General features: G+C 43.5%; 2 protein-coding genes across 7 annotated transcripts in view; one reads left to right on the forward strand and one right to left on the reverse strand.

The window, feature by feature from the left end:
• Nucleotides 1-12,793, forward strand: part of LOC146355987 (uncharacterized) — a 29,448-nt gene extending 16,655 nt beyond the window's left edge. For all 6 annotated transcript variants that reach the window (XM_084831376.1, XM_084831377.1, XM_084831371.1 and 3 more), the window contains one exon: nt 3,899-12,793. In XM_084831376.1, the coding sequence (XP_084687502.1) occupies nt 3,899-5,214 (1,316 nt within the window). In that variant the 3' untranslated portion in view covers nt 5,215-12,793. The remainder of the gene's footprint in view (nt 1-3,898) is intronic.
• Nucleotides 1-13,416, reverse strand: part of LOC146355986 (uncharacterized) — a 62,662-nt gene that overhangs the window by 39,248 nt on the left and 9,998 nt on the right. The window lies entirely within an intron of this gene.

A 13,416-nucleotide genomic window follows, 5' to 3' on the forward strand; every position in this document is an offset into this window, starting at 1 on the left:
GGACTCTTAAGGCAGCAAGAGATCCTTAAGGAGTTGTTCAAGGGGTCCTGGTCATAAGGGGAACCCTGACAGCCTTATGTTTGTGGTCACCAAAATTCATGTTCTCCCTTTTGTTGCTCTTCTATCCTGCACAGGAAGTGAAAGTGAAAAAGTGAAGAGCGTCCCTGTCTCTCACATCTCCTCTCCCGACCTCCCTGCTCCAGCCTTGATGGTGCAGCTGCACTCCCCACCCTACATATAAAGTCACAGCACATGTTTGAAAAAAATCCAAACATACTAAGCATGGTGCTGGGGAGGGAGCAAGGGGGCCTAGAGCCTCATGTGGCTGCATTACAATGACCTGGTTCATACGTAACAACCCATCAGTTTAAAAATACGATGGGTTTTTGCTAGGTTAACTGCTGGGTTGTTTAGCACCCAAACAACCCAGTGGTCTGGGTTTGGACATCATGCTCAGCAGCCTATGAAGGAGCCAATTGTGGGTTGCTGAGTAAAATTGCATCCGTGCTCTCCTGCTTGTTCCCAACAACCCATCAGGTTTTTAAACTGATGGGTTGTCTTCACGTGTGAACAGCACCACTTTTTCTGTGGCTTCAGTGGAGCCATGGGTGCTATATTGGGAAAGGGTGTTTGATGATATTGTGATGTATCTGGGGATCCCCTATAAGGCCCTGGGCCCTAGAGGTCCCTGGGTCCAGATTTTTCCTAGGACTCGCCCAAAACACCATTCCTCACCACCTAGTCATTTAGAGCAGTAGGACTCTCCTATTTATAGTGTGGTGAGTTATGTCAATCTTCAAATCCACCCAGACCAGAACATAGGTATTTAAAAGAATAAATATTGTATGTCTTTGTATATATTTTAGCAGGTGAACATTCAGAATAAACAACTGATAAATAGTAATAATAGTTGTTCTGAAACCTAACACACAATAAATGCTTTCACTACATTTTTACTTTAATTTTTAAAAATATTTCTAGGCAGCATTTCAGGTCCTTCCCAAGCAGAAGCCCTCTCCTCCCTTCTCATTCACATTCTGTCTCTGATTCTACTCACTAACTAATCAGCCAAGAATGCAATCCTATGCATGTTTAGACAGAAAAAAAGTTCTACAACTCCCAGCATTCCCTAGCTGGTCATGCTGGCTGAAGGATGCTGGGAGTTGTAAGACATTTTTCTGTCTAAACATACTTAGGATTGCACTGTTATCTAGTTAACTCTGGGCCCTAATTCCTCTCACTGTCACTCTCCATTCTAACTGAACTCACTCTTTCCCTGACCTCTCACTAACATTCTCTGCCCCCCTTCTAACTGACATTCGCCAACTGCCACTACCTCCTCCCACCATTGCACTCTGGCCTTGGCTGTCAGTCATTCTGCCATCACTCTTCTGTTACAGCTCTTTTTGAGCTGGCATGACCAGGACTGTACACAGTGTATCAAATACAGTCAGGGCCAGAAATATTGGAACAAGGATAACTGTTTTGGCAGTTGGCCTCTGTACACCAGCACATTGAAGTTGAAAGGAAACACACCCAGATGGGAGCGAAGTCAGGACTTTCAGCTGTAATGCAAGGGGTTTGGCAAAAGTGGGGCACTAACCATTGTGGCATACACACACACACCCATCGTTGGTGGCTCATAAGTAATGGAACAAATGGCCGACAAGCAGCTGCATGGCCAGGTGTGGCCTGTTTCCTGGGTGCCCCATGACCAATCAGGCAGATAAAAGGCCTGGAGGTGGTTCTGAGTGTGACATTTGCATTTGGTAGCTGTTCACTGGAACCCCCAACATGAGGTCCAAAGAGGTGCCCATGTGAGTGAAGGAGGCCATCATTAGGCTGAGGAAACAAAATAAACCCATCAGAGAGAGAGCAAAAACAGTGGGAGTGGCCAGTACAACAGTTTGGAACATCCTGAAAAAGAAGGAATTAACTGGCAAGCTCAGCAACAGCAAAAGGCCTGGAAGACCATGGAAAACAACTAAAGTGGATGACCGCAGAATTCTGCTCATGGGGAAGAGGAACCCTTTCACAACATCTAGCCAGGTCAAGAACGCTCTTGCAGAGGTAGGCATGTCATTGTCAACATCTACAGTCAAGAGACGGCTTTATGAATGTAAATACAGAGGCTTCAGAACAAGGTGCAAACCACTGGTAACGCTCAAGAACAGACAGGCCAGATTAGCCTGTGCCAGCAAACACCTTAAAAAGCCTGCCCAGTTCTGGAATAAGATTCTTTGGACTGATGAAACCAAGATTGACTTGTACCAGAATGATGGGAACAGAAAAGTATGGAGAAGGAAAGGAACAGCTCATGATCCAAAACATACCACATCATCTGTCAAACATGGTGGAGGCAATGTTATGGCATGGGCATGTATGGCTGCCAATGGAGCCAGGTCACTGGTGCTTATTGATGACCTGACTGCTGATAAAAGCAGCAGGATGCATTCTGAAGCGTATAGGGCTATACTTTCTGCTCAGATTCAGCCGAATGCTGCCAAACTGATAGGACGCCGCTTCATATTGCAGTTGGATAATGACCCAAAACATACCGCAAAAGCTACCCAAGAGTTTCTCCAGGCAAAGAAGTGGGATGTTCTTCAATGGCCAAGTCAGTCACCTGATCTCCACCCAATAGAGCATGCTTTTCACTTACTGGAGACAAGACTGAAGGCAGAAAGACCCACAAACAAGCAGCAGCTAAAGGCAGCTACAGAAAAGGCCTGGCAAAACATCTCATGGGAGGAAACTCTGCATTTGGTCATGTCCATGGGTTCCAGACTTCAGGCAGTCATTGACTGCAAAGGATTTCATCCAGGTATTAAAGGCAATCTTTAAGTTTGAAATGATGTTGGTTTGTTCCATTACTTATGAGCCACCAACGATGGAGGTGTGTATGCCACTGGCTGTACTTCCTGAATGGTTAGTGCCCCACTTTTGTCAAACCCCTTGAATTACAGCTGAAAGTCCTGACTTCGCTCCCATCTGGGTGTGTTTCCTTTCAACTTCAATGTGGTGGTGTACAGAGGCCAACTGCCAAAACAGTTATCCTTGTTCCAATATTTCTGGCCCTGACTATATAGCCATACCATAAATTTATATGTTTTGATACTGCTGATTTTATTTTCAGGCTGTTTTGTAGTATTCCTCCTTATCATAGAATTTGTCTTGGTGAGTTATCCACTACAACCCTATAGTCTATTTCCTGATTAGTAATGGCTACAACAGTCACATTATTGTATATGTGAAACTATGATTTTAAAAATGTCTTTCATTATATAAAAAGGTGCTCTACAACATGTAGTTTTACAAAAACACATCAAATAACAAACATCACTAATTCAATAGATGATATACTTAAATCTTCAGAGTATCAACATCAGTCCATCCATATTTAATATTATTACTTCATCTTTTATTCCTTTATTGCAAAACATTATTTCCAATTTTTAATTATTGCAGAACATTATTTCTAATTCTGCCTTTTCTATATACACGTCAGCTTCTAGCAGCTACTAACCCACCAACATTCCTTAGGAATAATTGAAGCACTTTTTCCCCCCTGAATTTTTCTTACTTCTTATATGCCTTGCAGTTCTCTGGAGGAATTTTGAATGTGGCATTCTTTCCTCTAAAAATAAACCAGCTTTCCAGCCTTCTTTAGTATTGCTATATGAAATTAATTTATTTAAAATGTGCCTGAGGTTTTGCTTGGTGCTCTGTAATGTAAAAACTACAGTCCCAGATAAAAGGAGAGGGTTGACATGACCATAGAGACAGAAAGGTGGATATAGCAGAGAGAGAAATACCTCAGAAAGAAAAGCCAGGCAAAAGATGGTTACAGGCATCTTGACAAAATGTTATCAGAACATTCCTCTTCTTGTCTTTGCAGGTGATGAGAAGGGAAGTCCGGTCAAGATGGAGAATTCTCAGTGTGGAGGAAATGAGCCAGAGGACACACTCAGGGCAGCCCCAGAGATAAGCCAAGCAAATGTGCTGGAGTCTGCTGAGATGCAGGAGGAAGGATACGAGTCCAAAGAGGGACAAAGGAAGCAGCCAGTGGAGAGAGAGAATGAATGTAACGAGCTCCCAGAAGATCTTACAGCTGCAATTATCCAACCATCCGAAGTACACACAAGGGATAAAATGTCCGTGTTCTCCGGTAGAAGATATTGCTATAGATCAGAATTCGATATGATACATACCATGGAGGGCCATGATCAGCATCCCATGTCAGAGGAAAACTTCCAGCAAAATTCATACTTTGATCAACATCAGAGTACCATAAAGGGCGAGAGTGAATTTTCCGAGTATGGAGAAGGAGATATCATCAGTCATCAGAGTAAACACACAGAAGAGAAACCTAATAATTCTCCTGAGTGTGGAAAGAGCTTTAGTTTTAAAAAATCACTGAAGAGAAATCAAGGAATTCAAAGTGAAGGGAAACCATATGAATGTACCCAGTGTGGGAAAATGTTCAGTCAGAAAGAACGTTTGAAGAATCATCAGCAACTTCATACTGGAGAGAAACGGCATGAATGTCCCGAGTGTGGAAAAAGGTTCAGTTCTAAAGAGGTATTAACAAGACATCAGAGAGTTCATACTGGAGAGAAACCACACAAATGTTCTCAGTGTGGGAAATGCTTCAGTCAGAGAGGAGATCTGAAGAGACATCAGAGAATTCATACTGCAGAGAAGCCATTCAAATGTTCTCAGTGTGGGAAATGCTTCAGTCGGAAAGAACCTTTGCAGAAACATCAAAGAATTCATACTGGAGAGAAACCATATGAATGTCCTCATTGTAGGAAATGCTTTGGTCGGAAAGAACATTTGATGAATCATCAGCAAGTCCATACTGGAGGAAGACAACATGAATGTTCTCAGTGTGGGAAAAGGTTCACTTTTAGAGAAGTATTAACAAGACATCAGAGAATCCATACTGGAGAGAAGCCATACGAATGTTCTCACTGTGGGAAATGCTTCAATCAGTGTGGTGATATGAAGAGACATAGAAGAATTCATACTGGGGAGAAACCATATGAATGTTCTGAGTGTGGGAAAAGCTTTAGTCGGAGAGAACATTTGAAGGATCATCAGAGAATCCATACAGGAGAGAAACCGTTCAAATGCCTAGAGTGTGGGAAAAACTTTTCTCGGAGAGATATATTGATCAGACATCAGAGAATTCATTGGACAGAGACTTTATGAATTTTCCTGTAGGACTATTCTGAGAAAAGAGCCAGGGATCTTCTACTTGCAGCTAACACCCCACCATTTAAACTGGCCTGCCATCAGGTTCTGTTGCTATAGACTCACCTTTTTCCAGACTGCTTTAGCCTCTGGATTAGCAACTAGGCAGCCAGAAGTCATCCCTCAGGGACCTCCAATTGCTGACCCCTATTATCCCTAAGTGGGTCAAATTCTACACAAAAAGTTTTAATAGAATATGTCAGTTTATTAGTATTCAATTAGCTGGTTTAGGCTACGATCCTAAGTATGCTGATTGCAACATAAAGCCTATTTAGGATTAATAAGGCTTATATTTATGAGTAAATTTGTTGGCAGGGGTGCTGCTAGGTTCTTTAAAGATCCAGGCCACAGGCCGATAACAGAAATGTGCATGTATATACAGGTGTGCACTGACTCCCCAATTCAACTCAGACCTTGATTCGGCACTTTGGAAAACATCCCGCTTGTGCTCGGACCAATTTGGAGTCAATCCACTTTGATATGGTATTGAACCCATGTCAAGGTTTGGAAAACCAAGACTGTGTGCTTCCTCTTGACTCTCATGGGAAATTTTTAAAAACACTAAAACTGTTTTCTCAGAACTGGATGATAGTTGCAGGCACAGTAGCCCCTTAGGGAATCAGGAACACCCGGGGGATTGTACAGCAACCGCGGTTGCTCCTCACACCTTGATTTCAATATTTCCTTTTATGAGCATGTCATCGCTACTACCCCAAGGAGAGAGATGGCCAAGGCTTCAAATCCACAAGACATCCAGTCTGCAGACAAAAGGACCGTGCTTCTCTTGCTTTAAGTCTCTGGTTCCTATTCAAGAGCCACCATTTAGGTGGCAAGATCATAACCAGAGGAGGAGCAGTTGCTCTGTCTATCTCTATTGGGCAAGTTCTATTTGCCTGCTATGGACACCTTCAATTTGAAACAGGATGTACCAATCTGTATTGACAGTTGGACATTTCGGGGATGACACTTTTTGTCAGGGGTCTGAAATGGCCCCCAGGCCGCAATTCCCGTGGTTGAAGTATATTAGTAAAGAAGTGCCCAATAGAAGGAGCAGCTGCATCCCTCTCACTTTTGGATGGAAGATGCATTTTGTGCAGACACATCTCCTGTTTTGGAACAAAGATATTTTGGTGCATTTTTGAATGCATTTTGTCAATAAACCTTGTACATTTTGCTGAAATTGTGGTAGGTTGAAACAAACACTAACGTTTGCCCACTCAGTTCTCATCAGTAGTATTCTTCTCAGTATTATTCTGAGCTATTACATTTTCATCCCACCCTTCCTCCAAGGTGCTTAAGGTGGTGTACATGGTTCAGTGAATCTACCACTGCTACTAGCCCACAAAAAAAGGGTTCCTAGCTCACCTGTCTTGTAGGGTTGCCAGCTTTTCAATTAGTTCCCGCTTCTGTGACTTTAGCAGCAGGCTGAGGTGCAAGAATTGGCAGGCGAAGCTTTTCACAATATGGAAACAAATGGTATCTGCTGCAGGTCAAAGGGCTGTTAAACGTGCAAACGGTTGCTTGAAAGATTGGCAACCTACATCAGAGGTGGTTAACTTGTGGCCCTCCAGATGTTTTGGCCCACATTTCCCATCATCCCTCACCACTGGCTATACTGGCTAGGGCTGCTAAGGTTTGTGGGCCAGAACAACTAGAAACCCTAACCCTTCTGGCCTGTCTATACTAGTATTAGTCAACTGGAGGATCCCTGCCTATGTGGTTATGTGGTTCTCACAGTAGGTGATCAAAGGGTTTAATTACCAGGTTCGAGGAGACCCTTGGCAAAGTACCTTGTGGTGCCCCATTTCTCTCATATTTCAGTGGGCTTACCTGGTGGCAATAGCAGCCACACTCTGAATCAGTACCAAGTAGATATGAGTAATCATTTTCATTTCCAACAGTGCCCCTGACGTAGTGTTGCTCCAGGGCATTATGGGAAATTAAATGGCAGCTCCTAGATCCAATTGCATTTAACAAGGGCCTAGGGCATGTGTCAATGGTGGGCACTGCTGGAGTGTAGGGGCTTGGCAGCTGCACAATGAGGTTGTGTATTGGCTCTTTACAAGCTGCTTCTGGAGTGCTGTGAAGGGAATATATTTTAGGCTAAATTTGCTGGGTGTATCTGCTGGTTCAGCTGGGCTGGTTTAAACTGAGAGCAAAAGTTTATATTTCTATATGATTCAGGTGTCATTAATGATAAAGTGTTATCAATGCACACAACATTAAAGAGTAACAATAGTAAAAGAAAAGTCACTGGATATGTCAGGTGTGCACACGTAGGTAGCAGCATAAACTTGGGGTTTCAGCAAAAGCAGCATAATAGCAGCACAAAGCTGTAGCTGAGATTTTGAGGGGATACAAGAAGAATGCCAGTGTTTGGGGTGTTATCTAGGAATCCTGACATAATATATCAGGTACACACATGTTGGTAGTGGCATAAAACTCCGGGTTTGTGGCAGAAAACTAGCATCAAAGCATCAATCTTCTTCTACTGTTACTATCAGCAATTAGTATTCAAATGCTAATATTCATATGCTTCTGCATATGATGGCTCATAGAACCATAGAATAGTAGGGTTGGAAGGGGCCTATAAGGCCATCGAGTCCAACCCCCTGCTCAATGCAGGAATCCAAGTTAGAGCAGCCCTGACAGATGGCTGTCCAGCCTCGTCTTGAAGGCCTCCAGTGTGGGAGAGCCCACTACCTTCCTAGGTAATTGGTTCCATTGTCGTATTGCTCTAACAGTCAGGACGTTTTTCCTGATGTTCAGCTGGAATCTGGCTTCCTGGAACTTGAGCCCATTATTCTGTGTCCTGCACTCTGGGATGATCAAGAAGAGATCCTGGCCTTCCTCTCTGTGATAACCTTTCCATTACTTGAAGAGCGCTATCATATCTCCCCTCAGTCTTCTCAAGGCTAAACATACCCAGTTCTTTCTGTCTCTCTTCATAGGGCTTTGTTTCCAGTCACCTGCTCATCTTTGTTGCCCTCCTCTGAACCCTCTCCAGTTTGTCTGCATCCTTCTTAAAGTGTGATGCCCAGAACTGGACACAGTACTCCAGATGAAGCCTAACCAGTGCTGAGTAGAGGGGAACTAGTACTTCCCGGGATTTGGAAGCGATGCTTCTATGAATGCAGCCCAAAATAGCATTGGCCTTTTTTGCAGCCACTTCACATTGTTGGCTCATATTCAGCTTGTGATTGACAACAATTCCGCTTGTAGTGTTGTTAAGCCACGTATCCCCCATCTTGTAACTGTGCATTTGGTTTCTTTTTCCTAGGTGAAGAATTCAGCATTTATCCCTATTAAATGTCATTCTGTTGTTTTCTGCCCAGCGCTCCAGTCTATCCAGATCACTTTGAATTTTGTTTCTGTCTTCCAAAGTATTAGCTATCCCACCCAATTTTGTGTCATCTGCAAATTTGATCAGCATTCCCTGCACCTCCTCCTCCAAGTCATTTATAAAAATGTTGAAGAGCACTGGGCCCAGGCCTGAGCCCTGCAGTACCCCGCTCGTTACCTCTCCCCAGTTTGAGAAGATCCCATTGAGTTAGCATGGTTAACAACCATTGTGAATCTTGAAAGGTGCATCCCGTGCAACTCCCCAGCCCAGGGAACTACACAAGAACATGGCAACACTCTCATATAGCTGCTTGTTTCAGTGGAGTTTGTATGAGAGACGTACCCAGGAGATTGGGTCTTGCCCTATTGGCTGCACTGCTAAATGGACATAACCAAATGTAAGTTCAATTGAACTCAGTGGGATGCACTTCTGATTAAACATGTGAACAGCCATGCTGGATTAGACCTAAGCTAGCATCCTAGTCCAGCAGTGGGAGCGGCCATAGCTCAGTGTGTTAAACACATGCTTTGCATGCAGAAAGATGGTCCCAGGTTTGATCCCGGGCATCTCCAGGCAGAGCTAGGAACCCTCGAGAGCTGTATTGCCGGTGTCGACAATACTGGGCTAGATGGACCAAGGGTCTGACGCAGTATAAGGCAACTTCCTTTATTCACTTGTGTGTTCATCCTGTTTCCCATAGCCGCCACTCCAGTGCACCTGGGAAGCCCACAAGCAGGACATGAGAACAATAGCCCTCCCAGGTTATTTTTCTCCCAGCGGTTGGTATTGAGTTTAAAAGCAGAAAGAGGCCATGGTAGAGATGTGTTTTGCATCTGTTTTAGAAAGTGAATAGAAGGGGAATGGCAGATCTTGTGGGCACATTCATTCCACAGCCTCAGAGCAATTGGGACAAAGGTCTTGTTTCTCAATCTAACAATTCTTACTTTGTCTGGAGATTTCACTTGAAACATGGACCACAACAGACCATCAAGGGTGAATTTAGCCTCAAGGAGCTGCCCTGTGTGCAGTGGCCGTTATATTCAGCCCCCCACTGTGGGTTGTCATTGCATGCAAACCTGATCAGGCAGGGTTATGCAAGGATTAAACAACCCTCACATAAGCCTACAATAGACCATGGGTTTGTGAAGGTTTAACCCTCACATACGTAACTTTCTAGCCAGGTTCCCACGCAAGAACAACCCACAGTGGGAGGTTGAATATTCACTGTTGAATATTCACACTAATGGCCAGCATACATGGCAGCTCTTTGAAGCTAAATGAACTCTCAGTGGCCTGTTGTGACATCCAAATTGAACCATGGCCTGAGAAGGTGATCAGAGCTGGTGTAGGCAACTGTAGAAGGAGAAACAACAAAACCTTCCTAAAGAGCCATGTTTAACCAGCTGCCTAAAGCAATATAGTCTTGGGGTCTGATGGATCTCTCTCGCAACTATCTGTAAGGTGGGTGCCACTACAGAAAAGGCCCTGCTCCTAGATGCTGTCTGCTGTGCGTCATAGGATCAAGGCATTTGGAGTAAGGCCTTATATGTTGAACTGAATAGGGCCTACCAGTTGAACTGACAGGAACATATGATAGAAGGTGGGACCCTGGTCACAAGATGTTTAGGTCTTTAATCATACATACGAGGGTTGGGGAGCCTGTACCCTCCACCTGTTGTTGGACTACACCTCCCAACATCTTAACCATTGGCCATGCTGGCTGGAGCAGATGGGAATTAGAGTCCAAAAACTGGAGTTCCATGGGTTCACCAACTGATCTATACCATATATGTATAAACCATACACAGACATAGTAGAGTAGAGTAGGGTATTGGGAAAGAGGGTGTGGCCGGAGGAAGGGGAGCTCCAGAGGGACAAATTGGAACCCCAGGGCTGAGTTTCTGTACCCCTGGTGTAGAGACTACAGAGAAAAAAATGTTACAGTGATGTCTGAGGCAAATGAAATGCAAGAAATGCAGGCTCTGATAATTACATGAAAGCTTGAATGTAAAAAGAAAAACCAGTTGCAGTGACCATACAAAGTAGTGTTGATGAAAACACATTTTGGCATTGATAAACTAACACCTGTTGAGGGTTAAACACCCATTATTTTGATTCAGGACACAGAAAACAATTTAATTTCTTGATCGGTTGTAATTCAGCAGTCTCATGCTGTAGCCTGATGTTCCTTTGTTCAACAATGGACATCATAAGGTTAGTAACAGAGCATTCTGGGAAGCAAAAATGTTCTACTACTGGGTCCTGAAAATTGCCCTTTCTGATGCTAGATTAGTGCCCATTTATTCTTTTGCATAGATACTGAGCGGTATATTCTACGCAGAATGCAGAAGGGCATTGCTGGCAGAAAAAAGGCAAGGAGAGATGCTCCCAGAGATCTGTTGCATCCATTTGATATGAGGTTTTATTTACCAGTCATGGTTAATGGCTGTTGATAGACCTGTCCTCCATGAAGTTGCTCCTGATAATTTGATTGCCCATTTCATTTATTTATTTTTATTTAAAATATATGTATGCTCCCCTATAGCCAGATTCTCAGGGAGGTTTATAACAAAAGTTTGAAGAAAAAAAAAAGTAACTAAATGTAAGTGTGCTTGTGCAAATATATGTGTGTGAGAGCAGAAGCCAAAACATTTAGCTTAAATATATTTTTCTAATACTCTGTTGTTAGTCTTTCTATCTTTCATATATGTTTCTTATAATAAACCAGGACAATATTAAAGCAAACAAAGGCTGCATAAAATATGTGGCGGAGAGAACCTAGAACTAAAAGATTAAAAAAAGGTCTTCACCTGGCACCAAAATGACATCGCTAAGTGCCAGACAAGCCCCTCCACGGAGTGCATTCCATAACTCAGATACCACCAATGGAGTCACGTGTTTCACCTGGCCAGGGCACCCACAGAATGACCTCAGAAGTTGTCTGTGTAGGTATACGGGGGAGTGGCAATCCCTTTCTGCGACGTTTACAGCTCTTTATCGTTCTTAAATAGGGCAACTGGAACTGTACCTGTGGACTTAAAACCCCCTGGGAACTGTTTATTGGAATGTAGCAACAGCACTCTAGCCTACTATGAAGAAATGCTATGTATATAACTGTGGAAGTTCTGTAGTGTTTAAATACTTCTTGTGACCTCTGTGAGGCTATAATAGAGTAGGCTGAAGCCTACTTTGCTACGGTGTTGAAGGTCTGTTTAGTTTTAACTGCTTGGTGACAGATTCTGAAAAGGGGAGCGGCACGATTGCTTTTCAGTGTTTATAAACAGGGCCTGGATCAGGTAAAGTCATTTTTGATTGGTCTGGGAAACAACAGACTGTAATTGGCTGGGGTTTCTAGCTAGGTGGCAAAGGGCTGTTGGAAATGACAGGTGACAGTGGTGGGAGTTAAGAGTCTGTTGGTGTGTGAGAGAAGGACAAGAGAAAACTGAGAAAGTGGATAGCTAATGCCTGAATATTAAGCTATTCCTTCTCTGTGTGATAACAATACATTGCTGGTAAAGATCAGAGTAGGGATCAGGTGGCTGTGTTATGGCAGAAGACAGCCCTGTGTTAAGATTTTACCAGAAGAAGGTTACACAAGCACACATTAAAAACAGATCAACTGTCCAAGCAGCCAGTGGTACAAGAGGATGAGCTTTGGCATCAGCGGAAGACCACACCCAAGAGCTGGACTTGGCTGTGAGTAAATTGGGTTCGGGTGGAGGCTTGGGGAATTTGGCCTGAGGGGGAAAAAAAAAAAGAATGCTCTCAGAAGCTCCCAAACTTGGAGGCTTCTGAGATTCCTATGCACTGCCGGGCTGAAGCTGGCAGGGCAGGCAGAGCAGCAGAGGCGATTATCACCTCCCTGTCCTCCATCTTTTCAGCCCATATAGCAAGGGCACTTCAGAAGGGGAGGGAAGGAGGATGGAAGAGGCCCAGCATAACTCATATCCTGGCCTCTCTGGCCTCCTCCCCTCCCCACCTACCAGAATGCCCTCGTTTTCCCTCTCTGAGGTCGATTTTCCAACCGCAGAGGACGGACAGCATGGTTCCTTCCATGCCAGCTGTGAGGGAGTGTGGTCAGATCTCTGACCTCAGATGCTCTCCCAAGGGACCGTAAGATTGCCCTCCAGGAGCCTTTTATCACCAACAGTGTCACTTGAGTCCTTAAGAATGATCAGTAAGCATTGTTTGAAAACCCCAAAGTAAATATCGGTATTCCCTTATTTACAATATATCCTTTTAATAAACTGTCTTGTTTAATAGTTCAAACTGTCTCGAGTGTTGGTGCCCATCTCATGCCGGCCTAAGCGTATTATACCAAGATACTAGAAGGTTATAACGTATTCTAAGAGAGTTGGTGGCAGTAGGAAATAATTGACTTAAGGAACTCTAGGTTATAGTGACAGGGAAGTTCTAAGCCCTGAAATATAAACATTACTAAAAATAAGAAAGCCCATACATTGGATCGTTTTTCCCACGGGTGGTGGACATTAGTGGTGGGATATCCAAGTGAAGGGTGAGGCCTCCTCCCACCAACCAAGAGGTTTCAGAACCTTCTCAAAATGGGGGTTCCCTTAAAGAAAATCAATGACAGGAACAAGAGTTTAATTCAAAAGAGCTTTACTGACAAATTAAGTTTTGCTAAGGCCAATGGGAATCACTTTTATGTGTAGGATATCTGCCAACTTTTTTTTTACTCATATACTGAAATTTTCTAATAAAACTTTTTGTGTAGAAATTAATATTCTCAGAATGTAATAGAGGCCAGCAACTGGAGGTCCCTGAGGGATGTGTACTGGCTGCACAGTTGGTAATGT

This window comes from Heloderma suspectum, chromosome 2 (genome assembly GCF_057233095.1).
Source record: "Heloderma suspectum isolate Gila_16-S chromosome 2, 16-S_ref, whole genome shotgun sequence".
Classification (NCBI taxonomy): Eukaryota; Metazoa; Chordata; class Lepidosauria; order Squamata; family Helodermatidae; genus Heloderma; species Heloderma suspectum.